The sequence below is a fragment of the Taeniopygia guttata genome, chromosome 3 (genome assembly GCF_048771995.1).
Source record: "Taeniopygia guttata chromosome 3, bTaeGut7.mat, whole genome shotgun sequence".
In the NCBI taxonomy this organism is placed as follows: domain Eukaryota; kingdom Metazoa; phylum Chordata; class Aves; order Passeriformes; family Estrildidae; genus Taeniopygia; species Taeniopygia guttata.
The window spans coordinates 41,948,543-41,976,021 of record NC_133027.1 but is presented as its reverse complement, the minus strand read 5'-3'; the positions used below and the strand labels follow the sequence as shown (position 1 = coordinate 41,976,021).

The 27,479-nt window shown below is 43.0% G+C and overlaps 1 protein-coding gene across 1 annotated transcript; it reads left to right on the top strand.

The window, feature by feature from the left end:
- The first annotated feature begins 13 nt into the window (after positions 1–13).
- On the top strand, positions 14–27,382 carry FAXC (failed axon connections homolog, metaxin like GST domain containing). The gene is made up of 6 exons (XM_030267633.4): positions 14–451; positions 886–1,021; positions 6,197–6,393; positions 13,651–13,868; positions 19,363–19,479; positions 21,009–27,382. The coding sequence occupies exons 1-6, from the start codon at positions 183–185 to the stop codon at positions 21,290–21,292; spliced, it is 1,221 nt and encodes a 406-aa protein (XP_030123493.1). The 5' UTR covers positions 14–182; the 3' UTR covers positions 21,293–27,382.
- Positions 27,383–27,479: the final 97 nt, after the last annotated feature.

The window sequence follows — 27,479 nt, the reverse complement described above, 5'->3', positions numbered from 1 at the left end:
CCATCCCCTCCCTTCCAGCCCGGTGGCGCAGCCGCGCAGCGCCGGCCGAGGGAGCCGCCGGAGCCGCCCAGCGCGGCGCGGCCCTTCCCCGCCGCGGGGCCGGGCTGGGCCCGGCGGCACCGGGCTGGGCAGGGCAGGGGGCTCGGGGCTCCGCGGCGGGGGATGCGGGTGCCGGGCGCAGGATGCTGTGGGGGGTGGGCCTGGCGGCGCCGCGCTCCTGCGTGGCGGACCTGAGCCGCAACCGCAGCCTGTCGCTGGGCTGGGGCGCGGGGCCCGAGGAGCCGCCGCCCGCCTTCTATGGGGGCGAGATCGTCGCCTTCCCGCTGTCGGGCGGCGGCGGCACCATGGCGGCGCTGGGCTCCGACTCCTGGTGGAAGAAGACGCTGTACCTGACGGGCGGAGCCCTGCTGGCCGCCGCCGCGTACCTGCTGCACGAGCTGCTGGCCATACGGTGAGGCTGCGGGGCTGCGGCGCTGCGAGCCCCGGCCGCTCGGAGCCGCTTGCACCTGCGGGGTCAGGTTGGCGAGGTCCGCCGGGTTGGGGGTCTCTCCTTCACCGTGCTTTTGCCGTTTACCTTTCTTCTTCCCCCTTTCTCCCGGTTTTCCCCCATTCGCCCTCTGCAGCAGCGCAGGAGGCGGCTCCGCGGCGGGCCCTGCGCTCGCCCCCACAGGTGGCCCGGGCTGGGCCCTGCCGCTGCCGCCGGACCCGGGCGGCCAGAACCTGCAGCAGCCCCTTGAGGGCTGGCGGGTGCGTTCCCAGGGCCGGGGTTTCTCCTTTGTCTGTTTAATGTACTGATGTATCACGCACCTGTCTGGTTTGGTTTTGTTGTTTGTTTGTTGGTGTTTTTTGGGTTTTTTTGTTTTTTAATTCTGGGTTTTTTGACAGGAAAGAGGAAGAGCTCGATTCGAAGGATGCTATCATACTGCATCAGTTTTCAAGGCCTAGGAATGGCGTTCCGAGTTTATCCCCGTTCTGCCTGAAAATGGAAACATACTTGAGGATGGCTGATTTACCCTACCAGGTACGTTGTGCCGTTTGCCTTTGCCTTGCAGCTCTCTGTAATTGTGTGACATAGCACATAGGCATCCTGCCTCTCATCCCCCCAGTCTGTCCCACCCAGGGAGATGTAAACATACACCTGCAGCTAGGTGGGTATGCCAGCGTTTTTATGGCTCCAGTTAAATTTAGTGTTTAACCTTTAAAGATATGATTTGAATAAGATTATCTGGAACAGCTGTAGACTTAACTGGCAAACCTAAATCAATGTTAAAATGTTTAACATTAAATGATTATCAATAAAATGTTGAAGTGGGAGAATAGTATGGAGTTTACTAAATAGCACCCCAAACCTAAAGCACAAGACTATTTGATCCTTGAATTTCACCATGCTAAAGACATCACAATTAGACAGCTGCATGTTCTTATTCTTCTGGAGGCCTTATCTCTAAAGCTGTCTGGAAAGAAGTGCTTACCTTTTGCTTTGCCTCCCATGGCTAATGCTTCCTCCCCAGTGAAGTGGGGTAGGAGGGGTAGGATTGCTTTCAGAGGTCATGAATACTGCTCCTTAGCTGTGGTTGGGTGCATCCCATGCCGTCTTCCTGCAGGGAATCAAGCCTGAGCTACTCCACTGAACAAAAGCTGTGAGAGTAGACACTTGAATCTCACGATCTTGCCTGTTAGCATCAAGGTTGATTTGGGATACTGCAGGTGTGGTACACATCTTGTTGTGGTGTTGCCAAGCTGTGCAGCACATGGAGTCTTTGAGTCTTTTTCTGTGTGTGTTAAGCACTGAATGCCTTTAAGATGATAAAATAATGATGTGTATAACTAAGATCTTAGGTAGAAGAAATGTCTGGTTTTTTTTATTTCCCTTTTTTCTTCTCCCTCTGTTTTTTCCTCAGTAATATAAGTTTGGCATTTTACTCCATAGCAAGGTGTTAGAAAGAATGTTTTGTATAAGTCAAATGTTGTACAGTGGAAAGCCAATCCTATTGCAACTTTTTAAAAATGCATTTTTCATTGATATTTAGCTTCTTATGTGGCTAAACTCCTTTACATTGGAAGAGAAAGAAGATCTAATCAGTACATTTTGCTTAATTCTTTAAAAGCCCGAGTTTAATGTTTTCTTACAATTCAGTGGTACTTGAATCAGATACTTGGGAGTACTGAAGAGGAAGACTTCCGTCCTGAGGGATGTATTTTCCTCCTTTAGGTTTACAGAACTTGAAAGATTCTGAAGCTTGAACATGTCCTTGGAGCAGGAAGACTTTGTGCACATTGTTTTCTTCAAAATAATTTGGGTAGAAAATGCACGTTTGAGGGGATGACTCTCTTGGTGTGATCGGTTTTCTTTCTAATGTCAACTGATGCAGTTCAGAGGTTTGTGATGGTTGGGTTTGCTCTGCTGGAGAGTAGCTAAAGAAAGCTGCATTATAAAAGATGGTTTTGACAGGACATGGTCACTTCTGAAAGATAACACAGCATTTGTATGATTCAGGATGGAGAGCTCATGCTGATCAGAAATCACACAGCTTTTTGAAGAGAGGAATTTACAGAGGGTTTTTGTACTGAAGGTCAGCATTACTTTTTGGTGTTGCATGTCTCTCACTAGCTGTGAGTACACGAAACAGATAAGGCCATCAGAAACAACATTCCTATCTTTCAGCTGCTTCCTCTTGTCCCTTCCTGCAAATGCTTTTCTTTGGCAGCTCAGGCTGATCAGAGCTGGCCTAGCTAGAGCCATGACATTTTAGTCTGTTTGGTTTTAACTCCGCTTTGTTCCACACATGCTGTGTGTGCCATTTTGTGGGAGCAGGAATGGATCCTGCGGATGCTGGAAACACCAGGATGGTGCTTTAAGCTGTGCTGACTTACATGGGCTTAAGGTGTTTGTGGGGTTACTGACCCTCTGAAGGGTTTTAGAAGTAAGTTTGGTGGAGCTGAGCTTATGAGCTGAGGACACAGCTCTTTTTTTCTGGAAGAAGCAGATGTTTCTGTCCTTGTGTTAGGAATGTGGTGCTGCATTGGGCTCTGGCAGGTGGAGGAAAGTATGGATGCTGCTGTGGGATTGAGTGGGCGGGGAGCTGAAGGGGGCACTGTTCTTGGCTGGAGTCTGTTATACTCTTCCTGTAGACTTTTATCTTGTTCCTTCACGACTGTGCTACTCTTAGGATGCTGTAGATGACAGAGGCGCCTGATGGTCGCTTGGCAGGCAGCAGAGTGGCTGTGCAGGGGGCTTTAGCAGGATCCAGAAGGAAACACCTTGCTTCCCTGCACACTGTCAGGGGCCGTGATGGAGAAGTGCTGCAGGTGGCCACTGGTGCTCATCCCAGGAGACCTGCTGTGATCATCACCGTGCTGGGGAGGGACTGCTTTGAAGGGAGGGCTCTGAAATGGAGTGAAGAGAAGACAGTGGGATGCTCAGACTGCTTTTACACGTTTGATTCCTTGTGTTTATTGTGGTGCATCAGACTGTTGAGTATTGGGCTTTTTGTTGTGCAGCGTGCTTTAATGGCACATGAGGGCTGGAGTAGAGTGACATATTCCTACCTTACTCTCACCTGAATTTCTCCCATAACATGTGCTATTGCCATGTACTTACGTTTTCTTGAATCTGCCTCTCTATGTGTGAGTTTCCAAGAAAAGTGATTTGGGCAGTCCCACCCCAACTGGGCTATCATAATCCCTAGCTGTGTTTTCAAAACATTTGATGCTTTTCTTAGTAAAGCTTGCTTTGAAAGAGCCCCGTCTGTGTGCTCATCATGATCTTTTGGGTATTCCTTGATTTCCTCAAGAATGTGAAGAGCTTACCCGTTATGTAACCTGATAAATAATTAGCACAGCAGGAGTGTGCTGTTTTCATGCCAGGTCTGTGGAAATGGCATCTTCCTTAGGAAAAGACATGAGTGAATGTAAAATCATAAACAGGAGTAATGGAAAATGTGAAACCTAATTTCTTCTGCAGAGTGCAGTAAAATTACCCTAGAAATACCTTGCGCCATTCTTTTTGTAAATTTCTTATGAATGAGGTTCTGTAGAGCTATTGTTATTGTTGCTCTGCAGGCACTTAATGTACTGTGAATGAAAAGAGATATTCTTTTGGTTTGTTTTTGGTTTTTAATAATACTGTAGCTTTTCTTGCTTAGCAGCTGGAACAATTTTCAAGTGGAAAATTGATAAATATTTGATAGCAATTAGTATCAGCCATAGGAATACAGAAGTTTCAAGTCTAAAAATGTCTGTTTGAGAACAGTGGATACAAAAAGAGTATAACAGATTTTGCAAGAGACTAAGGTTTTCTCAGGTCACTGGAAGATATTTCCTATTTTGTTTGATAAACCGTATGTAATGAAACACAAAAATCTTTTTAGGCAATGTATTTTTATGTATTAGATATATGTGCTTGAAGAAATGTGCAGCTGAGTAATAACTTGCTTTTTTCTGGGTTGCAAATGGTATGGACTGCAGTAATTGCAAGATGTACTGAGCATATCTTCAAGTCCAGTAGCTTCTGCAAACCACCAGTGTTTGTGCACAAGAAGAGAAAGGTCTTAATGGTAGGGCTTAATGAAGATAATTCAGCAATGCTCAGGATCTTCTAAACATGCTGTGTAGTTCCAGGAAAACTTTGTGCTTCTGTAGTAAAGTCATAGTGAAAAATTATGGAAATGTAGCAGTCAGTTTCAGTGCTGAAAGACCATTTTTGACAAAGGAGAGGTCTTAGAAGGTAAAAGGACAGGGCAGTGCTCTCAGTTTCAAACATTCAGTGGTTTTAGAGCTTGTGCCATGGGCTTGGCCCCCGTGTCACCCAGATGTGCACGTGGGAGGGATTCAGGTGCTTTGTTTGCCCTTTCAGGGGTGAGCTGGGTGAGACATGATATCATCCAGTGTCCCTACCGTGCTGTTTGTTTGGGCACAAGCCCTGGAAGAGGCTGTAGCCAGAACGCGTTGTTTCCCAGAAGTGATACCCGTTCGTTTTCATCCGGAAGGGAAGAGCCTTTGGGAATGTCTGCATGATCCCAGTGCATTGCACATCTACATTTGGAGTGGCACTCTCAGACTGAGCAGGAGGCGTGTTCTGGTGTATGTTCCTTGCTGCCAGAGCACCTTAATCCATCTTAAGTGGATTCAGGAAGGATAAATACTTGACACCCAAACAGATCAATCCAGAACTGCAAACCCTAAACCTCTAGCAATTAGGAGCTAGGTCCTGAAATTCTTGGGGTGACTGCCAGAAATTGAGTGCAGAGCCTTTACTGTTCAGCTTTCTGTGCTAGGAGCTTTCATTCACTAAATAACAGGATGCGAGGATGGGAATCACAAGAAAGGAAAGTGTCTCTGCCTTCAGGAGGAAGAGAATAGAAGACAAATGTCTGATCATGTTTTGGCAGCTACCACTTTGTCTCATGTTTGTTACATGATACGGAAATTCTCTAATCTCTGTGTTCCACCTTGTCATGGGAAAAACACATTGCTGCTTTGGAGATGTTCAGAGTGTGAGTGCTGTGCTGAGCAGGTATAGCAGCATGCAGCAGTGCAGTAGTGCTGTGCTCTGCTGTGCTGGGCTCTTGGGAGACCCAGTTGTAATAAGTACGTGTGTAAATGTCTGAGGTTTCTAAGTTTTGAAGTTGCAGAAAGCAGATTTCCCTTCTGCTCAGGAGGGAATGATAATGCCTTTCATACACATTTGTGACTGTGTGTGTTTTGTCCTTGGAGGTAATGCAGCCATCTGAGTTGGGTAGTGAATTTATTTTTTAAAAGTTACTTTTAACATGCAAAGTGCATATGTGTGCAGGAACTGAATTTAGTTGTGATTCCTGTGATTTAAAACATTATAATAATGGGCACAATCTTCTGGGAGATCTGAACATCTCCAACCCTTAAATAACCCAGGTATTAAAATAATAAATAATATAACTTATATAATATTATATCATATGACATTCAGCATAAAAATATGGAACACCTTGCAGGGCCTGGAAATTATTTTATCCGAATTGTCATGGAGGGTAAAGCTGCTGCTCTGATTGAATAGCTATTGCAATTCTAGAATATTATTTTTTAAAAAAGATTTGTGGATTTGTTTCTTTAAAAACACAGAAAATTATTTAAAATATATTTATTTTCATTAAAACAGGATGTGAAGGGCTTTTTTGTCTGTATATTTGTTTGTTTACTTGATTTTTTTTTTCATTAGAACTATTTCGATGGAAAACTTTCTCCTCAAGGGAAAATGCCTTGGATTGAGTACAATCACAAGAAAGTATCTGGCACCGAGTTCATTATTGACTTTCTGGAAGAGAAACTTGGAGTGAATTTAAATAAACACCTTGGTCCGCATGAAAGAGCTGTTTCCAGAGCTGTGACCAAAATGGTGGAGGAGCACCTGTACTGGTAAGCTTGCATGGCAAAGCTGGCTGTGTTCCTGTGCTGTCAGATGTATCCCTGAGCTTGGGCTTCGACATGAATGCTTCTTTTCTCTTGCAGAAACCTTGGGTACCCAATTACTAACTTCACAACTCTCTTCATCCTAGGAAACTGCTGCTCCTTTATGTGTGTGGTGGTATGAGCCAGGGATAATTCTCTTGAAAAGCTGTGGTGTGTAAGGAAGGTGAAGTCAGGCCATTTGCAGCTTTTTAGAAGGAAGCAGCAGTGGGGTGCTTCTCTGTTCAGTGTTACTTCTGTATAGGAGCAGCCTTGTTAATGAAGACCAGAAGATCCAGGTGGACGAATGTATTTGTGGTTTGTGGGGCATAGAGGAATGAATCCAGTGTTTGTGGTTAATCCAGAATATTGTTTTCTTACTTTTACTGATTTTAATTGTGTGTGAATGATTGCAGTATGGATCATTGCCTTTCCTGTAACACATGATTCTCCTGTTGATATGGATTGTTAACAGTTCTGCCCATTGATAATGTCCAGTATTAGTCACAGTATTCTGAGAAGCTGAAGTATGTATATGAATGGAAAATAGAAATAGAACCTTTCTGGGACTTTATGCATTTTACTGACACCTTTGAAAATAATACCTGTGGTGTCCTCTGTGCTTTTGATTTCTGTCCTTCTTAAGTGCCTTTTCCAGTTTGGGCATAGAGGCATCAGGTGGACATGCACCTTGGACAGTACATTTGCTGCATTAGCAAGCACAATGCTTTCTCCCAGTAGTTTACTTTCTAGTATGCATTTAAGTCCTTTCTGCACTAAGTTTTGCATTTATGTTGCACATTTTTTTCTTCAAAACAGTGTGTGATTTTTAAATTGAATGCATTTACCTGCTTTTTCTTTCACCTTTTGATTGAAGATCAGCAGCAATATGTATACATATAGTTCTTAAAATAATTTTTAGTGTCTCCTGAGAGAACAATTTTAGCACTCAGTAATTAGCATATTGAAGTGATTTGGTTTAGAAATTAAATCTTTGCCTTCCAAGAAGTGTGGCCTTCACCACTTATACCCATCTGCAGTCATAGCCTTCCAAACATGATACAGGCAGCCTGTAAGTTAACTTTTTTTTTTTTTGGGTTCATTTTTCCACCCTCAGTTATTACAGCTGCCAAAGTGAAGACGAAGCCTTTTAGTCCCTTAATGCTTCATCTTCTTGCCTTAGTGTCAGTTGTTTTTCTGGTTCATAGATTTAACTGCACTTAGCTTTGGATTAAAATGTATCATTGCTGATGGCAGGCTTATACACTGCTGTTGTATCCCAGTTACAAAGTGCTTTCCTCTGTGTAGCTGCTGTCCATCCATCTGGGCTCCCCTGGAGCTGGCTGGGCACTGCTGGACATGACGTAGGCAAATGTGGAATACAGCCACAGTGGCAAATTCAGCCACTGGTCCTGAGAGGGGGCACCTGTTTTAACAGGTGGACAAAGTTACATCAAGAACAGAGTGGTGCACACCTGGCAGTGTATCCCTGTTGCTTTTCCTGTGTAGTCACACAGAGCTGAGTTCCTCCAAGGCATGTATTTTTGCTTCAGAGCAGTAAAAAGTCCAACTGTAAGTCTTACTGTATGTCCCTGTGGCTGTACCAGAGGCTTGGTGAGGTTGTACCTTGCAGATTCCTTGTAGTAGGCAAAGCCTGGGCCATAAGGTATTGCAGCTGTACTGCTGTAATTCCTGGAGAACAACTTTGACCATCCCGTACTTACACCAAAATCAGGCTTTTTCACTGTGTAGGACCATATTTCTCCTTGACAGCATTGCATCTCTCTGGTTGTGGGATCCCTTCACATCTGTCCGTGAACTTTCCCACTTGAAGCTTAGGGTTTTTTCTTGGTGTCCTCATATCCTATGGTGAGGATTTTGAAACAGTGATTTCCTTTCTGCAGATGAAGGTATATAAAACCAAGTCTCCAAAGCAGTGATACATAATGTGATTCCTACTGTTTTGTTGCCAGCAGGATGCAAAGTAGCTTCATCATAAATAAGTAATACTGTAGTAATTTATCAGACAAAGAAGAAAAGTACATCCTGTGGTGTACTGTCTCTGGGTGGAGCTAATCCTGGTGGATGCTCAGCATTTCCTCCAGAAATGTTTAGTTTTGCCTCGGCAGTGGCTCATCTTCAGCAGTCAGTGCCTCTTAAGTGTGGAAGCAACTGCTGTGGCTGAAGTTGGGAGCAGTGTGGGGCTGTTGAGAACCTCAGCCTCTGGACATCTTCTCTCTGTCCTGGGCTGTGGCACCTGGCAGGGCTCAGGCAGAAAGACAGCAAGCGGGCATGCCTGTTTCCATGCTGAGGTTACACCATATCTCTGAGATGCACAAGACTGATTTGGAACTGGTGCTGGAGCTACAGTCCCTGGAGAAGGCAGTAAGCCATTAAGCTTTTGCTATTTTAGTTGGCAAAAGAAAAAAAAATCCTCTGAGCTGAATGGGTGTTAAGGCGAGCTAGCAGTGAAGAGATGGAAATAATTTTGTGACTCTCATCCCAGGGCCTGGATCCAATGCAGACCTCTGTCATCTGCTGTAGGCTTGCTTTGAGTTACCTCCACTGCCTGCAGTGACCTGTTGACCCCCTGAAACCAGTGGGGCACTCACAGCCACCTTTGGGGAATGCATTGAGTTTTTGGTGTAACTGCAGCACATTTGTGGAATCAGATTTCTGATTAAGAGAGGTCTGATTTTCACTCCCTTCTGGAGCTGGCATGCTGGGCTCAACAATACTGCTGGATTTGGGCCAGGCACATCCTGGGTGCCTGTAGGGCTAGCAGTTGCTGTAAGATGCTTTCTGTCACTTCCATCTCAGGAGACAGATCTTAGGTTGGTGACACTAATGTGCTTAGTGAGAACATAAAGCCTTGAATATTCGGCTTAAGCAGACTAACCCATTAGATTGGCTGAGCTGTGTTGTCAAACACAGCTGTAGTGATCTATAAATGTGTGTATATGTGTGTAATTTATATATGTGTGTGTATGTATATAGCACTTGCAAATATATTTGACTTGTTTCTTGCTTTGTCTTTCAAGAAGCAAACATCATATGAGATGAATGCTTGAAGCACAGGAAGAGCATAATATGAGAATACAGATGAATCTGACTTTGGTCAGTATTCATACTTGCCAGGTCTGAACATAAAATATTTTTATAATGTAAATATAAATAATGTTTAAATAAATTATTTATGTATTTAAAGCAGTTATTCATTATTAAATGTATTTATTATTTATTAAATTATCAAGCCAATTTTAAGAGTAGCATCTTTCCTACTGCTAACAGTGATGAGGCTTGAATGCCTCAATGGTGGTTTAAAAGCCAGTTGCTCTGAGAAGTTGCAAAGAAGGTGGGGTTTCTACAGCTGATTGTGGAATGAGTTTGTTATAATCCTTTGTATATCAAGAAATTCTGGTCTGCACAGGTTCAGATAGGAAAAATAACCCCTTGTTCACATCCTTGTGAATGCCTTCCCCTTGCCTTGAAGTTCAGACAGTTTTGGGATAATCAGGCAAGCTGCCGTTGATGAGTCACTTTCTTCATCTTCTTGCCTGATTTATGTATTGAGGCCAAAGACTTCGCATTTACTTCACCCCCACAGCATTGCTCTTTAATGCATTATTATTTTATTTATACTCTAAGATTTGTACAGATGTGCTGGCACAAATGAGAATGGTAATGTTTCCCAAAATGCTCTGTTCAAGCCAGTATTTAAAATAATTATGTCATCCCATAAATACTTACTCCAGTGTAAAGTGTGTAGTTATGCTGTACTGAAGAAGAGTATGTAGACTACCCAATTTCTGGCATTTCCTAACCTTTTGTAATATTGATAATACTCCACTAATGTAGTCTGAATATAGGAGTGATGAGTGGAATTAAATGGTGAGAAGCATATTTTTTGTCAGAAAACACAAATTAATGATCCCTTGAATAGAATTATTTTAACAAAGTGCTTGTGAAGCCAGTTTTAAAAGTATTTTTAACTCTCCCTGAATCAGAACCTACTTTTTTCCTTGTTTTGTCTACTCAGAACTGTAACATTTTGGAAGTAAATTCTGTAATTATCTATTTATCTGCCTTCATTGCCCATGTAAATTTGAGATATGGGACATGTAACAATTCTGCTCATTCAAAGGGACAAGCAGATGTCTTTAGACTTGTGCTTGACAGTTCAGCCTAAGCAGAATTACCTAAATCCTGTGTAGTGCTCTGTTGCTGTCCTAGTCATTAAACACCTGGTCTGATTTCTGCCTCTTCCAGGCCCAAACACCTTCTCTCCCACGCAAGCAAGGGAGCTCTGGAGAAATGTATTTTGGCATTAAAGTATGGGCCAGTTAGCTTTGTGGGAAACCTTGTTCATTCTGTTTATGAAATTAAAACAATTTTGGACATGGTTGATCACTCTTGGTGTGTTGCCAGCTCCCTGGTGTGGTTGGAGTGAGCAATAACAATGGCAGGTCCATAGGGCTAGGTTTAATCTTGTGCAACTGGGGTGACTTAAAAAACGCTGCAGTGGAATTCCTATGTTCTTTTTCTGGTTTGTTTTGATTGCTTTTTCTTGTTACCCTTCTCCAGGCCAGGCCTGTTGTCCAAAGTAACCAAATTGTATTGCAGAGTTGCCAGATGAAGCAGGTCAGGTCCATCCTGGGGAAGGAGGGTCTTTGCAGCAAGGCAGAGCAGTGCTTTCATATAGCAAGTTCTTCTTAACTTATTCAAATAATAAATCTTAGAGATTGGGAGAAGAACTCATTCAGAGCAGCACTGTGGAGAGGAACTTGGGGGCTCTGGTGGATGAAAAAACTGGACATGAGCCAGCAGTGTGAGATGGCATCCTGGGCTGCATCAAGAGAAGTCAAGGAAGGTGATTCTCCCCTTCTACTCTGTGTTTGTGAGACCCTACCTGTTTCCAGCTCTGTAGTGCCCAGCATAAGAAAGATCTGCAGCTGTTAGAGCAGGTCCAGAGGAAGCCACAAAGATGATCAGAGGACTGGAGCACCTCTCCCGTGAAGACAGGCCAGGGGAGCTGTGCTTGTTCAGCATCGAGAGGAGAAGGCTCCAGGGAGACCTCGTTGTGGCCTTCTAATACTTAAACAGGGCTTATAAGACAGAGGGAGAGTGACTTTTAACATGGGTAGATAGGACAGGGAGAACGGTTTTAAGCCAAAAGAGGAGAGATGTAAATTAGGTGTTAGAAAGAAGTTCTTTACTCGAAGGGTGGTGAGGCACAGGTTGCCCAGAATATTGTGGATGCCCTATCCCTGGAAGTGCTCAAGGCCAAGCTGGATGGGACCCTGAGCAACCTGATCTAATGGGTAATATCCCTGCCCATGGAGTAGGTGTCCCTGCAGTGGACATCTGGTTGGAAGTAGATGATTTTTATGGTCCCTTCCAACCCAAGTCATAGTATTGTAATTGTTTCCTAGTGTTCACATCAAGGGTTTTTCCTATTCAGAGCTGTACCTGCTGAAGAGACCTTGTCCTTTGCCAGGCCAGTGAAACATGAGTAGTGCAACATTCTGCTCTATGGAGTGCCCTTATGCTTTCAGGCTAGCCTTCCTTCCATTTGTCTTAAGTCCTGCTTTACTGTTGTTCCTGGAACAGGGCAGTCTCACACCACATCTTCCAGACAAAGCCAATGTTTTAGGAGTTTCAGTCGCTCTGTACTGCATTTGTTGGCTTCACATTCCTCCTGTTCTGCTGGTGCCTCTGCTAAATCTGTCTCTGATTAAAACTTTGCATTGCTGAAACCTGCTCAATGACTTGAGTTCATCCATCAAATTTGAAAAACCAGGACTGTGCAGAACACCCCATTCTAGAAGTGTTGTGGGAGCATGTGAAATGTCAGCAGGATGCTTTTTTATAATTACACCGTGCTGGAGGTTATGGAGTAATCTGTTGAGGGTCAAAGCCATCAGAAGCAGAGCAGGAGCATTTTTGTTCTTCCTTGTTTATACATTTGCAGCAAAGACTGTTAGCACCTCGCTGTTACTGACTTCAGTGAAACCAGTTAGAGCAGAAGGCAATGAACTGCAGTGGACAATGTGAGTTTGATAAAATGTACATTATTAAAAGAAGTCACAGGAGTTCTCCAGGAGATACTGTTTTTTTTTTACTTTCCTTTCTTGAATTTGGTGAATCATATCAGCACTAAGGAAATTCTGTGAAGTTGGAAATATGTACAGTGATAAAACTGAAGTCATATTCCAAACTAAAGCAATGAAGCCTTGGAATGGCTTCGTATGGGATATGTGTATCAATTCCCAGTGTTTCTCAGACCCCGCAGGCTTTCTATGTTTATCTTGTCTACTTGGAGATGCCTTTAGCTGTTTTTCCAGCAACCCTTGAACTTGGTGACAAAAATTCATCTATGTGGTCTTTTTGGTTTATTTGTAATTTCTGAAGATGCTGGACATTAAAAAAGCTAATGTTTCTTTTTTCATAGGTTTCTGGAACAAAAAAATCAAGATATGTTTGCCTGTAATGTTAATAACTAACAAAAACTCATGTGGGTAACAAAAATTTAAGCTGATGAGACAAATTATAAAAAAAGACTTTAAAAAAGATATTATTTGCCATTCAATAAAGCATGGAAGGCAACAGAGTCCTTTATAAATGTCTCTGTCATAAAATCAGTATTTTGAAAAGAGGAAACTGTACAGAAGAAAACCAACTCAATAACAACCACTTCTTAATTTTTTATATTTTATTTTTAAAAGATCTTAGTTTCTGAAGAGAAACCTTCTGAAAAATTACTGTTTCAATATTTATGTTGGAGCAAAGCTACTGCTTGCCTAAGTGTCAGCAGTATAGAAAGAAGGGAGAAAGGATGGTGGGAAAGACTGATTTTTCGGGGGGCTGTTTTGTTGTTGATTTGCCCAGGTCTGTGCAATGAGTTGTCTTTAGCTAATTAATGCATTTTTTTTACAAGAGTTTAGCAGAGTTCTGCAGCATTTACTTTATATTTCAACATGAATTTTGTTTTCTCCTGAAGTGAGTCATGATTTAATGAGAGAATAAGCACTGGGCAGTCTGCCTAAGTAGTGTAAAGTGGGTTTGCTCTGCTGGCACTCTGAGTCGCCTCAGTCTGCTGTTTATGGAAGCTACCTCTCCATCAGGGCAGTGAGCGCTCACCTGCCTGACCTCTGTGTGAGCCTCTGCTGGGGGATGTTGGGCTCTCTGGGGATTACACTGCTATAACTTGTTTCTGCATCCTTCCAGGACTTTAGCTTATTGCCAGTGGGTGGAAAATCTTCATGAGACGCAAAAGATGGTTTCGCTTTTTGGCCCCTTCAGCGACTTGCTGAAGTGGATCTTCTGCCATCTGACCAAAGGAATCGTGAAGCGGGAAATGTACGGCCATGGCATCGGGCGCTTCTCGGAGGAGGAGATGTACACGCTGATGGAGAAGGACATGCGGACTCTGGCAGGCCTCCTGGGTAAGGTACAGCGAGTTATGGTCCTCTGTTCACAGCCCCTCTCTCCACGAGGTGGAACTGACCTCCAGTGCTTCCTGACAGCTTGATCACACACAAATAATCTCATTTTGGCAGAAGATAGAGGCTGTCATTTAGTGCCTTCCTTGCTCTGGCAGAGACACTGTTTTCTTTTCCCACTGTTTGCTGCCAAATTGTGTGTCTAGATGCATAAGAGGCTTCCTTCTCTGAGCACAGAGTATGTGTATGTAGCGCATCAAACAGCAGTGGCCTGCTGTTTTGAAAGAGCATTTAGTGAGATGAAATTAGGAAAATGCAGTGTTTAGTTCTGCAAATGAAACATCTTATTTATACCTTTTTTGTGGGTTGGGGCTTGTGTGAGTTTCATTTTTTGTTTCCTAGTTGTATTTCCTTTCCTGTTTTTATCTGTGGCTGTTTGACAGATTGCTGTGAGGCTGCCATTTGAAAACCCTTTGCAGATGTTATTTTTTTGAGCTGAACTTTGTTGTGTTTGGTTGGTGTCAGCAGCTTTATTCAAAGCTCTCAGTAGAGATGGCTCTGTGCTGTCAAAATAGGTGTGTTTAAGATTCTTGGTTATCTTGGGTGGATCTCATACAATTAGTCGTAAGGTTGACTTCACTTAGCTAGAATGTCATGAACCTTACTTCTGTTGTGTGACTCAGGTTGAAATATGCACTGGAATTATTTTGCACTGTGCTTCTTGCCTTCTGCTCCACTGAGAGCTAAGCTTACTGTACATCTGTGTGACTTGTCTTTTGAGGAATTGCTGTAGTGCAGGTTGTCACTTTGCTTGAGCTTATGTCTCCCTTGTGTGAGAAACCAAGAGAGATGGTACCTGCATGTTTTTCCCTATGACAATTGCTTTAAAGAGGTGGCTGAGTGGAGGACAGGAGGATGCCCCCCTACGCTGTGCTCCAGGAGGACAGGCTCTAAAGAAACACGCTCTACAGAGACAAGTGTGGAGTGGATGACAGAAACAAGCTGGGGAGAGCCCAGCAGAAGGCAGAAGCTGAGTGCTTGCTGAGAATGGGTAGGAAAAAACATGCTTCTGGACTTCCAAGCTGTTTTGGAAAGAAAGGTATTTGCAGCAGACCCAGATGCAGAGTTTCCAGTAACTTTATTTTCTGAAACAAACCTGTTGAGTTGCTGGATTGGGAACAAGGTAGAAAAAAGCCTATGAGGTGCATGGACACAATGGGCAAGCGGAAGATTTGTTGACAGCTCCTCTTTTGACAGCACTTTATGCTGTATTTTATTTGTTAACAGAAGCAATTATCTATTCTAGTGCCTCTTTAGATAAGATTTGTTGTTTGGAGATTAAGAAGTCCCCTTTCTTTGAGAGGGAGGAAGGGAGAGAGCAATTAATTTCAGAAGAGGACATCTGGTCCTTTTACCTACTGCAGAGCTGTGGCCAGCTCCAAGTGCTCTCCTCTGTGGGACTACTGATATTGTAGTTTTGAGATTGGCACTGCCTGGCTCCATGTTCATTATAAGGAGGAGTGGGGTTGGGACAGGAGCTGGACCATGTTCAGTCTATGACTTAGTAGCTCAGCAGAGCCCCCTGGTTCTGCCTAGACAACTCTGTCAGGCTGAAAGGAGTGGCAGTGGATATGTCTGTGCTAAAGTCATCCCTGTCTACCAAGAGAAAACGAAAACGTGTGCCTCAGTACCTGTGAAAGTATCTTGATTTGCTTGTTTCTCTGACAAGCAATTGTATGCTGACACTCAGATTTGTAAGATTTCAAGTTCAAAGGGATCATTTAATCATCTAGACAGATCTCTGGATTGGACTGCTTGCATGCTGTCTTGGGGCCTGTGCCTTTTTGCTGGCTTTCTAAAAGCCATCCAGTTTTAATTACGACATTTCAGCAGGTGGAGGTGCCACCATGTTTTGCTGACAGATGTTAGTCACTCTCTAAATCTGTTCAAAATTGGACTTGTTACAAATGAGAGTTTGATTCTAGCCTGCAGACAAATGCTCTTCCTGCTTCTTTCTCCCTTCCTGGGTGGCTTGGATCATCTTCCTGTGAAGGTAAATGCTATCATCAGTCTCTGGATTCTGTGGAAAATATACTGGAAATCCTCAAGCACTTCTTCACAATATCAAATTTTTAATTATATTATACATATGTTACCAGCAGAGTTTTTCTTCTTATTTCCAGATTGTTGTTGAGAATGTGCATCAAAAAGCCTTGATGGGCATTTTCTGTATTCCTGTTATATTAATATACCAGCTGAATATTGTACATTTTTTCATCTTCTCCTCTGAAATGGATGTCAGATTAGTCAGTGTACAGTTACATTAATAATTTTATTTTCCTTTTTGATTATTGGTGAGTTTGTCTACTTTTCTGTAATTGCCTTAATTTTCATTAACATCACTATGCTCATGTTTTCTCCAGCCATCTGTTTATGGTAGGGTCTAGTAACTGTGGCCTCAAGGTGGCATCCTGTAATGGGGACAGGAGATGGGATGAAGACTTTCAGCCTGACAAGAGGCTCCCCTGTTTCAAAGGGGGAAGGAGAAGGCAGTCAGTCAGCTTACTGCCTGCAAAATCTTTGTGAGATTTTCCTCCATATATATGTACCCAAGTGTTTCCCCAGAACAGAAAGTAGTTGAGATTTTGGCTGTTATCTTAAGAGCTTAAAAACGATGCCTATGGTGCAGAATAGCTGCACATACCAAACTGTAGCCATCAGGAATATGAGATTAATGCTCCCCTTTTTTAACAAGGACCATTCACATGGGAAGAAGAATAACTTTTAATTCCAAGAGCTGCTTCCAGAGAATGATAACTTTGCAGCTGTCAGTTCTTATGACATTAATTTTGACATTTCCAATCCCATCTTTGGTGCTTTTTTATTTACTTTATTTTTATTTCTGCGAATGATTTCTCTGTCTCCCTTATACCCATTTTCCTGACAGACTCCTCCAGATCTTCTAAACATCTATCCCACTGTGATGGATCAGCCTGTCCCATTGGTATCACCTTTCTGTCCTGCAGTCTTTGAACCACAAATGTAATTTCCTTGTATTGTAGCAGTTTCTTACTGCCTGTTACTAGTGTAAGAAAGTGTGGGGAATGAACACATGAATTAGCAATATATAAAAATACACATTTTGGTAATTGCTTAGAAGAGGCAAGTGAGTGACCATAAATCTGTTGGTGCCCTCTCAGCTCTCTGCCTCTCAGGCTCTTAGGCAGATGAGGATTTTGAGCAGGGAGTTGCAGGCCAGCAGCTTCCTGAAGTGGATTTTGAAAAGCATTTGATGTTTTGGGGGAGGACAGGGGTGCTCAGAGCTGAAAACTCAGAAGTCAGACTAACCTGGATCTGAGCCTCTAAAGTTAGTTAAATGCCCTGTAGCAGCCTGCAAGTGCTGCACCTGCCTCTGTGGAAGGGTGCAGACCTGTCTCCCACAGACCTGCTTCTTGCTGGGGTTTCTTGACCCACTGTTGAAGTAGCTGCTTTTGAATTCTCTGGTGCATGTATTTGTAAACAGTGGAGTTGTGTACTCTCAAATTCCTGGGCAGTACAAAGTTGATGCAAGTTCAGTGTGACCAGGTGATTTAATTTCTGTTGGATTAGCCAGGGTATGCAGAGAGGTGTTTGAGATGATCAGTGCTATGGCAGCCTGGATGTGAGAGACACTGTGTAATTTTGCCTAAAAACAGACACAGAGATACCTAGTTCATCAGAAAGTCTTCTGGACTAAGGTTGCACTGGAAGTTTTGAGAACAGATTGGGAATGGTGGAAGAAAATGTGCACAGATGCCGTATTTTGTAGAGCAGCATGACTTAAAACCAGATTTGGAGTTATATGATCCCACAGTTTTATTTTCTCCTCTTGCTCTTTGTTTCCATGCACCTGAAGGTGTGGGGTGTTGTGCCTGGGGAACCAGAGGGTGGGATGATTTAGCCCTCACTCAGAGCTGATTTAATTGTAGCAGGATGGAAATGGCAGTGGAAATTCCTTTCCAGCACATCGCTATGGATTGAATCTCAAGACCCAGTTGTATGGTGCTAAATTTCTGGTGCTGGCATATAACTGTGGTTTAGGGACCAATTTTTGAGCTGTGTTTGAGATTGATGAGTGTTTGGTGTAAGATAAATACAGAAAAGACACAACATTTACCGTGTACAGAATTTTCAAACAATAAATTGATGGAACTGTGGAAGAGCTGGGTAGAGTTAACTGCATATTCAAATGACATCTGACAGGCCAGAGAAGGTTATTGTTACTGGATATTCCTGAGCACTGTTTTGCTGTGCTCTTGTGCAAGGGATTGGCAGCATTCCTTGTAATGTACACTGGAATTTGATGCATTTTACACTGGACAGTTTCTCTGGACTTGCTCAATAAACCTAACATTGAATAACCTGCTGAATTACAGGCAGTCGGAAGAATGTCCTGGGGAGTGGGGATAACTGGATTTTCAGAATTCAATTAGGTACCACATTTCACAGAGTTAGAAGCACTTTGGGCCGAGGCAGGAGCAGTGCGACCAGCTAACCTGACCTCTGCAATACTTCATGTTTCACTGTGTGCTCTGTGCCTGGTCTTTGTTCCAGATCTTCTCCCTGTGATGGGAAAACAAATCTACAGTGAATATTTTGTTGCAAACAGTGGCTTTGAAACATGTATTTTCTTCCCGGTCTTAGTTACCATTCTGTTTGTGCTGTAGTGGCCATTTAGGACCATCATGATATTGGGGTGCCCAGAGAGGTAAGCAGAACTGCTGTGAGGAGCAGACATCTCCCTCCACTGTGCCAGACCTGTCCCAAAGGGCTGCTGTTCACTTTGTGCCTGACATGCCTCTGATTTGTACCTGTCAGGGGTCAGTGGGGATGAGAGCACCTGTGCACTCCTGCCTACGACTCTGTCCTTTTTCTGGAGATGCAGGTTATTTCTGAGCAGTTGCTGCAGGTCTGACTGGTGCATCCATTTCATCCTGAACAAATAGGGAGAGAGAAAAGATTTGGGTGTGACTTTCCTTTTTCCAGCTGATGGGGTGAATAAATTGAACCTGGATCTGCATGAATGAGAGGTAAACTGTGACCAGCTTCTTTCAGCAAGTTCATGATTTTGCATTGTGGTTGAGCAGCTTTGGGTTTGCACCAAAGGCAAAATTGGTGTTTTCAGGCATCTTGGAGCTGCAGAGCAGATTTTAAATGTAGCAGAACGAGTAAAGTGTGTGAGTGCTTCCAGCTGTGAGGAGCAAAGGAGGTTCCTTGGTCAGTGGTGACTCTGTAGCTGGCCTGGTTATAGAAGTCTTGAACACAGGAGCAGCTGCAGTAATAAATTTCACTTGCTGAACTCTAGAAACAGCTTTGGAATCCCTGTCTTTGAACAAGTGAACCTTTTCATTAGAGTGATTTCAGTAAAATAAATATGCTAAAGACAGAACTGTGATTTTTCTTTTAATTTGGAGAAGAGTGACATCCAGTCAAGAAATATTTGCTGTTGTATTTACAGGTGACAAGAAGTACATTATGGGATCAACTGTTTCCACTGTTGATGCCACTGTCTTTGGACATCTGGCACAGGCAATGTGGACATTACCAGGGACTCGACCAGAGAGACTAATCAAAGGTAAGAAAGCTTAAGTGATCTCTGATTAAGAGCTCTTGGTGGCATTTTCCACATTTAAACTTGGAGTGCCTTGGAAGGACATTTTGAAGACTGCAGTACTTCAGCAGACTGTTCTTGCATTTGATGTAGCATTTGTATCCTGCAAGGTTGTTTTCTCTTAAAATTCTTTGTTTTCTTTTTCATGTTCTACACAACAATTGTTTTTATTTCTGTACTTGATCTTTTCCCTGTTGAACATGGCAAAGCCTTAAAGCTTCTAAGGAGTGAATGCTGGGTAATGTATGAGAAAACAGAACAGCCATTAGGCAAATTCAGCTGAGCCGAGTACTTTCCTTGATAGTAGAACTACATGTGCTATTGTCTCAGTGAAATTACAGCCTTTGCTGTTCCTGAAGATGCCAGGCAAGGAAGAAATCCAGCTTGGCTTTGGAGTCACTTGGCTTTTGTGGGAATTGGAAGCCAACATACCCCTCCTCCCCACAGAGAGTTGTTTTTTTGGTTGGTTCTTTTTTGTGGGGTGATACAGATGTTGAAGTATCTTTGCATCCATTTTCATAGTAAATCCACACAGCATGAAAAATGGGAAGAGCTAAGGAGGAAAAGAATGTAAAATAGTGGAAAAGGAGTGAATCTGACCTGTAAACCTGCTCTGTGCAAGTCAGCTCTGCTAAACCTGTGGTGAAGAGGCACAGGCTTACTCTTTCCCTCAGATAATGAGCACTTGAGATGAGATATAAATATTGGCTGTGCAGTTCTTCCCTTTGATGTCTGGGGCATCACAGGTAAAATTCTGAAGGACTCATGGCTGTCTAGAAGGATTACTATGCTTGTTGAATTAGTTCATCTTTAATGAAAATAAATAGAAGATAATAGATGGAAATACCCAAGCAGTGTGGTTGATTCTCTGTACCTACCAACCTACTTATGCTGTTATGAGTACAGGTTTTACATGCACCTCGCGTTCTTCATTGAGTTTTTTTATGGTTTATTTTGTAGGCATACATGTATTTATAAACGAGGCATAAGATACTAAGGCTGGGAGCAGTAGGAGTGAGCCAGTGGCCATATTTAATGTGAATTTATGTTGCAGTCAACGCTGCCATCTGGTGGTGAAAGCCCCACATTCACTGTATTTAATGAGCATACCGTGCCATCTCTGAGATCAAATTCTGTCTCTAGGAACCAGGTGTTTGCAATTAAGGAAAAAGTTCTACTACAAAAACCTTACAGTATTAGTGTCTTGTCTTGATTTCTTTTTGTAGAGGTTGAATTTGAGATAATTACTTTGCTATTTGTGTGAACATGTATTTGTGTTTATTCCTGTGTAAACCTTTTTTGTTGTATGTGGTTACATTAAAGTTAAAAACAGCTGCTAAGAGGATTTTTGGCATCTTGGAATTTTGAAACTTCTTTGGAAAGGCCCTACACAGTTTGTTTCCAAACACAGCTAATGCGTTTTTGCGTCATCAGCTAAGTTAGAGCATTATTGGCTGGATATGTTTACTGAAGTTTGTTGTGTTGTGTTGCAGGTGAACTGATTAACCTTGCTATGTATTGTGAAAGAATAAGGAGGAAATTTTGGCCAGAATGGCACCATGATGATGACAACACTCTGTATGAATCTGAGGAAAGCAGTGAAGCAAGCAAGACTTACTCCCCGTTGCAGGACTTCAGTTTTTATTCGAGGACAGAAACATTTGATGAGGAAGGGAACAGTATTTCCCAAACCCCTGACACAGATTACACTGGACATTCCCTCTTTGACTCGGATGTGGACATGGATGAGTACAGAGATCATGAACAATGCAAGTGATATGTACAAGTGTCTCCCATTGTGCAGATAAGCTGTTTCTTGGGATCACTCTGATTTGTTTTTTCTTTCAGGTCAGGAAGAGGTTTATACCACTTTGGAATAAACCATTGTGCTTGATTCAGCTGTCACATACTGCTTGGACTATTTCAACCGTGTTTTGTTTTGTGTAATTGTTCAGGTGGATCAAGGTACATAAATTTAAAACACACGTGGGCAAACTGGAGGTCTAGAGGGCAGCAGGACCTTCCAACCTATTTTTGTTCATGTTCAAAACCAGATCCCACATTGAAGTGGAATGAACTTCTGGGAAGTGGAGCATTTGTCACAACTGGTTTGTGTTGTTACCTTATCCATACAGCAACGGGTTGAGGACAAAAATGGAAGAGGTATGACTGGCACAGTTTTCTTCCATGGAAGAAAATGATGGATGCTGTAATGAAAAGGCCTTGGCGGTGTTGGTTGACTGCCATGTCAGTATAAGCCAGTGGTGTGCTGAGGTGCATCAGATTCATGCAGCACCCTGGCCTGTATCGGTAGTAGTGTGGCTAGCATGACCAGGGCAGTGATTGGCTCCCTGTCTCAGCACGAGTGAGGCTGCACCCCAAATCCTGTGTTCTGTTGTGGGCCCTTCACTACAGGAAAGTCACTGAGGTGCTGGAGCATGTCCAGAGAAGGACAGTGAAGCTGTTGAAAGGGTCTGGAACACAACTCTTGTGAGGAGCAGCTGAGGGAGCTGGGGTTGTTTAGCCTGGAGAAAAGGAGTCTTAGGAGAGACCTTACTGCTCTCTACAACTACCTGACAGGAGGTTGTAGCAGAGTGGTGTTGGTCTCTTCTCCCTGGTAACAAACTATACGATAAGAGAAAGGGCCTCAAGGTGTGCCAGGGGAGGTTTGGATTGGATATTGGGAAAAACTTCACTGGAAGGATTATCAAACATTGGAACAGGCTGCCCAGTCACCACCCCTGGAGGTATTTAAAACCCACGAAGATGTGGCACTTCAGGGACATTGTTTGGTGGTGGACTTGGTAGTGCTAGGTTGGCACTTGGACTCGATGATCTCAACGGTCTTTTCCAACCTAAAAAGATTCTGTGAGTTGGCAAAGTTTCAGGGGAATTTTATTTGATGACTACCTATACTTTGGGTGCATATATTACAGGGTCTGCAGGAAAAAACTGCTCCCAGTTCTTTTGGAGACAGTCATGGATGGAGGAAAACATAATCCTGCAGAAAGGAGCTGGTTACTGTTTCTTGTTCTTTGCAGAAGGTTGAAATCACTACTCCAGAATACTTTAATGCAGGAGGGAGATGTCAGTGTTAACTCATCTGGAATGTGTGTTGGTCAAATTCCTTCTGTGATTTTGAATTATTATTATGTTTTTACTCCCTGTCCATGGCTGCTGTCTGCTATTTCTAGGCAAGGCTAAAGAGCTGGGATTTGTTGCTAAAAGTCTGGTGTGTCTCAGCAGTGGGTGCTTTATGTTCCTTACCAACAGGCATAGCAAACCCATGAAGGTCGCAAAGCAGTTTGAGGTATTAGTAGGCATGGGACACTGTGTAGTTGCAAGGTGTTGGCCCAGGCAATTGAATGCTTTATAGCTGCTTAGGGAGGTGCTTCAGAGGGTGCTGGACACTGTGCTGGCTTGCAGTGCACAGTCCCTAAATCTGATGCACGGGAGGAGGTGAGATGGGACAGTTCTCTCAGTACTGCCATGTGTGTGGGGAAATTCGGATATTGAGAGCATGACCAGAATTAAATTTAAATTGCCTTTGCTGCCATATCTGTGGATCTGGATCTCAAAATGATTGCACGGGTTCTGACATGCTTCATGTTCATGTCTCCCTAAATGCAGGTTAGAGATGAGAATAAATCCATTGGATTTACTCACAGCTTTGAAGTTAAGTATTTACTTCAGTGTTGCTTGGCCATGATTAGTTGATTTTGGTAGAGAGATAGAGCATATTGAACATACTGAGCTGTTGTGTTTTTAAATATGCATATAAAATTGGGTATTTGACTGCAGACTTTATTGGTAGCCTGTTTTAATTATGACATTCTCAGTGACTTACATTTAGATGAATCAGGATCCCTCAGCAAAATTTTTATAATGTGTTGGTTGTACCAAATGTTCTAGGAGCAGACAGGGCAGACAACTGCTTTAGGATGTTAACTGTTGGTAGTTGTATTGAGTCTGGAGCTTGAAATAACTCCAGTGCTCAAAGAATAGGAACCTGGAGTGCCTCCTGCAGAGAAAAGCACCTGCTCTGGGGAAACTTGGAGTTAGCCTTGGCTTTGAAAGCAGGGACACCTTAGTCTGCACTGAAGGCCCAGGTCTGTTCATGCATGGAGCCACTGCAGTGAGAGCTGACAAGTTTGGTGTAAATTTACACCTGTTTCCACAATTCTCTAGGCATGTCCTTCAAGCCCTGTTCCAGTCAAAGTTGTGGGCAAGTATCAATGGCAAAGTGAACCAAAACTGAGGAGGAAAGTATCATCCAGTTACTTGGGACCCTTCTCAGGAAACTAAGCACAAAAATAGGGCACAAGAAGATAAGTCTTGGGCTTGAAAGTGCAGAGGTGATGGCCTGGGTAACTCCGTGGCCAAGTCAAGAGAGATTTTATATGCAAAAATGTAGGTATTGATATTCTGAATAAAAGGAATCTGCATCAAAAAGCTCCTATTTAAAATCATCTGCGTGTTGGAAATTCTGATGGAGATGTTCTCATTCATTTTCTGATGCATGTTTGAAGGCTGTGCTTTCTCCATTTGTTCAGCATTGCAAGGTTTGCTTGCAGCAGATGAGTCCCAGTCATTAAAAGACCATTAAAGGATGGTCAGACCTCTTTTAAAGGATTTAATCCATGCATTTGCTTTTGAAAGCTGTCTTTGTAAATTGTTTTGGGGAAACAAACAAAAAAAAGTTTAAAAAAAATTTAAAAATGTTCATTTATTTTGGTTTGGATGGGGGAAAAAAGTATGTGTTTTCTTAAAAAGGGAACAATTGTTTTTGACTTTCCATAATTTTACTAAAAGAGCAATGTTTTTCTTAGCCCTGCAGTCTTTTTTGGTTTTTTTTTTTCTTCCCATTCCATCATATCTATTTTTAATGTTAGTGCTGAGGGGCTATACAGAAATAAAAATAGTCAGAGAGCATCTTAATTTCATTTGGTTTTTTCTTTCCTTTTTTTTCCTCCCTCACTGATCAAAATTGTGAGCAAGTGCATTGTAGGGATGCTGGAGACCCAGTCTGTGCTGCTGTGGGGGTTGAGGGTCAGCAGGTGTCTCTGCAGCCATGAAACCTGGGACAGCTGTGGATTGCCAGCTGCCCAGCAGGTGAGCTGGGATAGCAGCTTCTGCCAGGAGCTGGAGGCTGATGGATGCCAGGACATCATGTCTGAGGTGACACAGAGCACAGAAGGTTTTTCCCTAGCTGGGGGTCTCTCTGCCACAGCCAGAAACTCACTGTGGGGTGATGTTAGGAAGGGTTCAGGGGCCACTGTTGCACTGGATGGGTGGGACCCCTGCCCTGCTTATGAGCTGGAGCATGAGCCCAAATCCTAGTGAGGGGACAGCACTGTTCTTCCTGGTTACCTTACCCTAAATACTGCCAAAGGCCGAGTACTGCCTTTGTGTTTCCATAGCGCTGCTTTAAAGGAATGAGTAATTGGTCTGCCCCTCATTTGGCAAATGGGAGTTCAAAGTAAGCCCTGCATTTCCAGTGGAGTTAAATTTGAAGCAGTCTGTTGGGTTTTTTTTATGTGAATGGCAATGTTTGACTGTGTGACACTCTGTCATGTCAGAAGGGATTTGTTTACCCCTGTCGGTCTCATTGGCTCTGTCAGCAGAGCTCACTGTTACCGAGTGGGGGAAACAGGCACTGGGATGTATAGGTCCTACAGAAATCCTGCAAATGTGGTGTTTGATTTAAAAACCAAACTGAACCTGATGTTTCAGATCTGGAGGACTGTTTCCATCCAATTATAGCACTGCAAGTAACACATTTTGATCTTTAAAACCTTGGCAATGTCCCTCCAGATCTATATTCACTTTGAAAAAATACTGCCTGAAATATTTCTGCAGCAACAGTTCAGGCACAAATTTGCTTTTGTCAGTGATGTCTGCTCAAGTAATCATGACAGTTTCATACTGTTTTCCTTGAAAGGCCTGTATCTGTCAGATGCTAAGCCCTACAAAATATTGCCTGCTGGAAAAGCGTGTTATGTGCAGATTTATGCAGGGCAGCTCACCAAGTGAAATTTCTGTGGCAGGGGATGAATTCAAGTGAGTCTTGTCCTTAGATGTTTGAATAAGAATTTGAAGCTGTTTTTTGACAAGTAGCTGTTCGGCCTAACCTTCCTTCCCTCTCCAAATACTGCGAAATCATGATTTAGGCATGTGATATTAATAAAGCAAATTATGCTCTCTAAATGCAGAATTAAGTTGGATGGTCCAGGAGCTGGGATATGGAAAGGGGTACCCATAGGTGTGAGTCATGCCCATACCTCTGAGCAGCTGTGATCCGGAGCAGCACACAGGCTGTACTGTTTAATGCCACGGAACCAGAGGACTGCAGGTAACTCTGAATGCTGCAGTGGCTTTCAGCAGTTATCAGTGCTATGGGACATGCATGTATGATGTGCCTTGGGTATTCCTTAGTGCTGGGTAGACTGTGCAGGGGCTCATTTTGGTAGCTGTGGCTCCTATGGGGCATCAACCTGCTGTCATCCTGTGGCTGAGCTGCAGAGTCAAGGGTCTGTTTGGGAGTGAGCCTTGGCAGTGAGCAGAGCTTTGAGCCTGCTGGTGAATGTGGGCTGTTGTGTTGGTTTCTGTGGAGGAAAGTTGTTCCCCCACACTGCACATGTACATTTAATTTTCCGGCCAGTGACCCCAGTCTTCACAGCTTTGTCTTGGTGGAGAGAAAGGTTGCAACACGAATCAGCTCTGTCTCAGTGGTTTGGGGCAGTCCTCTCTTTGATGGCCATTGGGGAGGGCTTCTTCTGTTCATTCCCTGTGGAGGGCTTCTTCTGTGTTCATTCCCTATGGAGCTGCCCCAGTGTGAAATACTTCTTAGTAGAGGTTTCTGCAGCTCTCTGAGCAATTTGGAAAGTTAAATGGTATTAATCTTTGTACAGCACAGGAATTCGAGTCACTGAAAACCCTGTGTGTCTCTACAGTGTTAAACTCTTAGTTCTGTGTTCTGGTTGCACCACTCCTGGGTTTTTCAAGGCCAAGGAGATTGTTATGGGCTTTTGGTCAGACAGCAGTATAAAAAGGTTTGTGGGATTTCATGTAATGATTTACACATTCAGCTTAACAAGTTAAAGCTGAAACATACGCTGCCAAAAGGCATTCAAGTTTTGTGGAATAAATAAAATCCTGCTCCACTTTGAAGTTGTTGACAAAAGCGCCATTTGCTTCAGCGGTGCCGGAGTTTCCAACAGAGCTTCCAAGTGACCCTGAAATTACCACTTCTCTCAGTCCTGTCTAATTATACTAAAGTAAAATTTTGCTTTTTTTGGGACAGTAAGGCAAACAAGATGTGACTGTTGTTCTTTTTTAGGCTCCCTAAAAAAAAAAGTGCTTTTTTTGTCTGCACTGATCACATTGGTATTTTCACTGGGCACTATGATTGTGTGTGTTCTTATCTCGCTTCTTAATTTGTTCTTCTGACTTATCTTTCCTCAAATATACAGGTTTTTATTTTTCAGGATACTTGAAGAATGCAAGTCCCAAAGACAAGGGTGTGCAATCCAGCAAGAATAAAGTATATGTAGATGTGTAGGGGCAAGGGATATATCCAGCTAGCTGCAGTGTACAAGGTTTAACTAACAAAATGAAGCAACACATTTCTAAATGGGGACTCTGATGCTGCACTATGTTGTTTGTCTATGAACTACACAAGACATATGTTATTTTAGCACTGTTATTACTAGTTTATAAAGCCATATTTAAAATTGTACACTTAATTGTAACATAACTTTAAATTGTGCACTGTGTTGATCAATGTACATATATATGAAGATCTGTATATTTTGTCTTTATGCTGTATGTCATTGGTGTGTAAATTATAACTAATGGATCTAAAATACCTTTCTGGTTCATGTCCTTATTCTGTGTCTGTGGTTTCTGTGGAGCTGTGAACAGCTGAGAGTTGCTCTCTTGAGAGTAGGGGTTGCATGAAACTT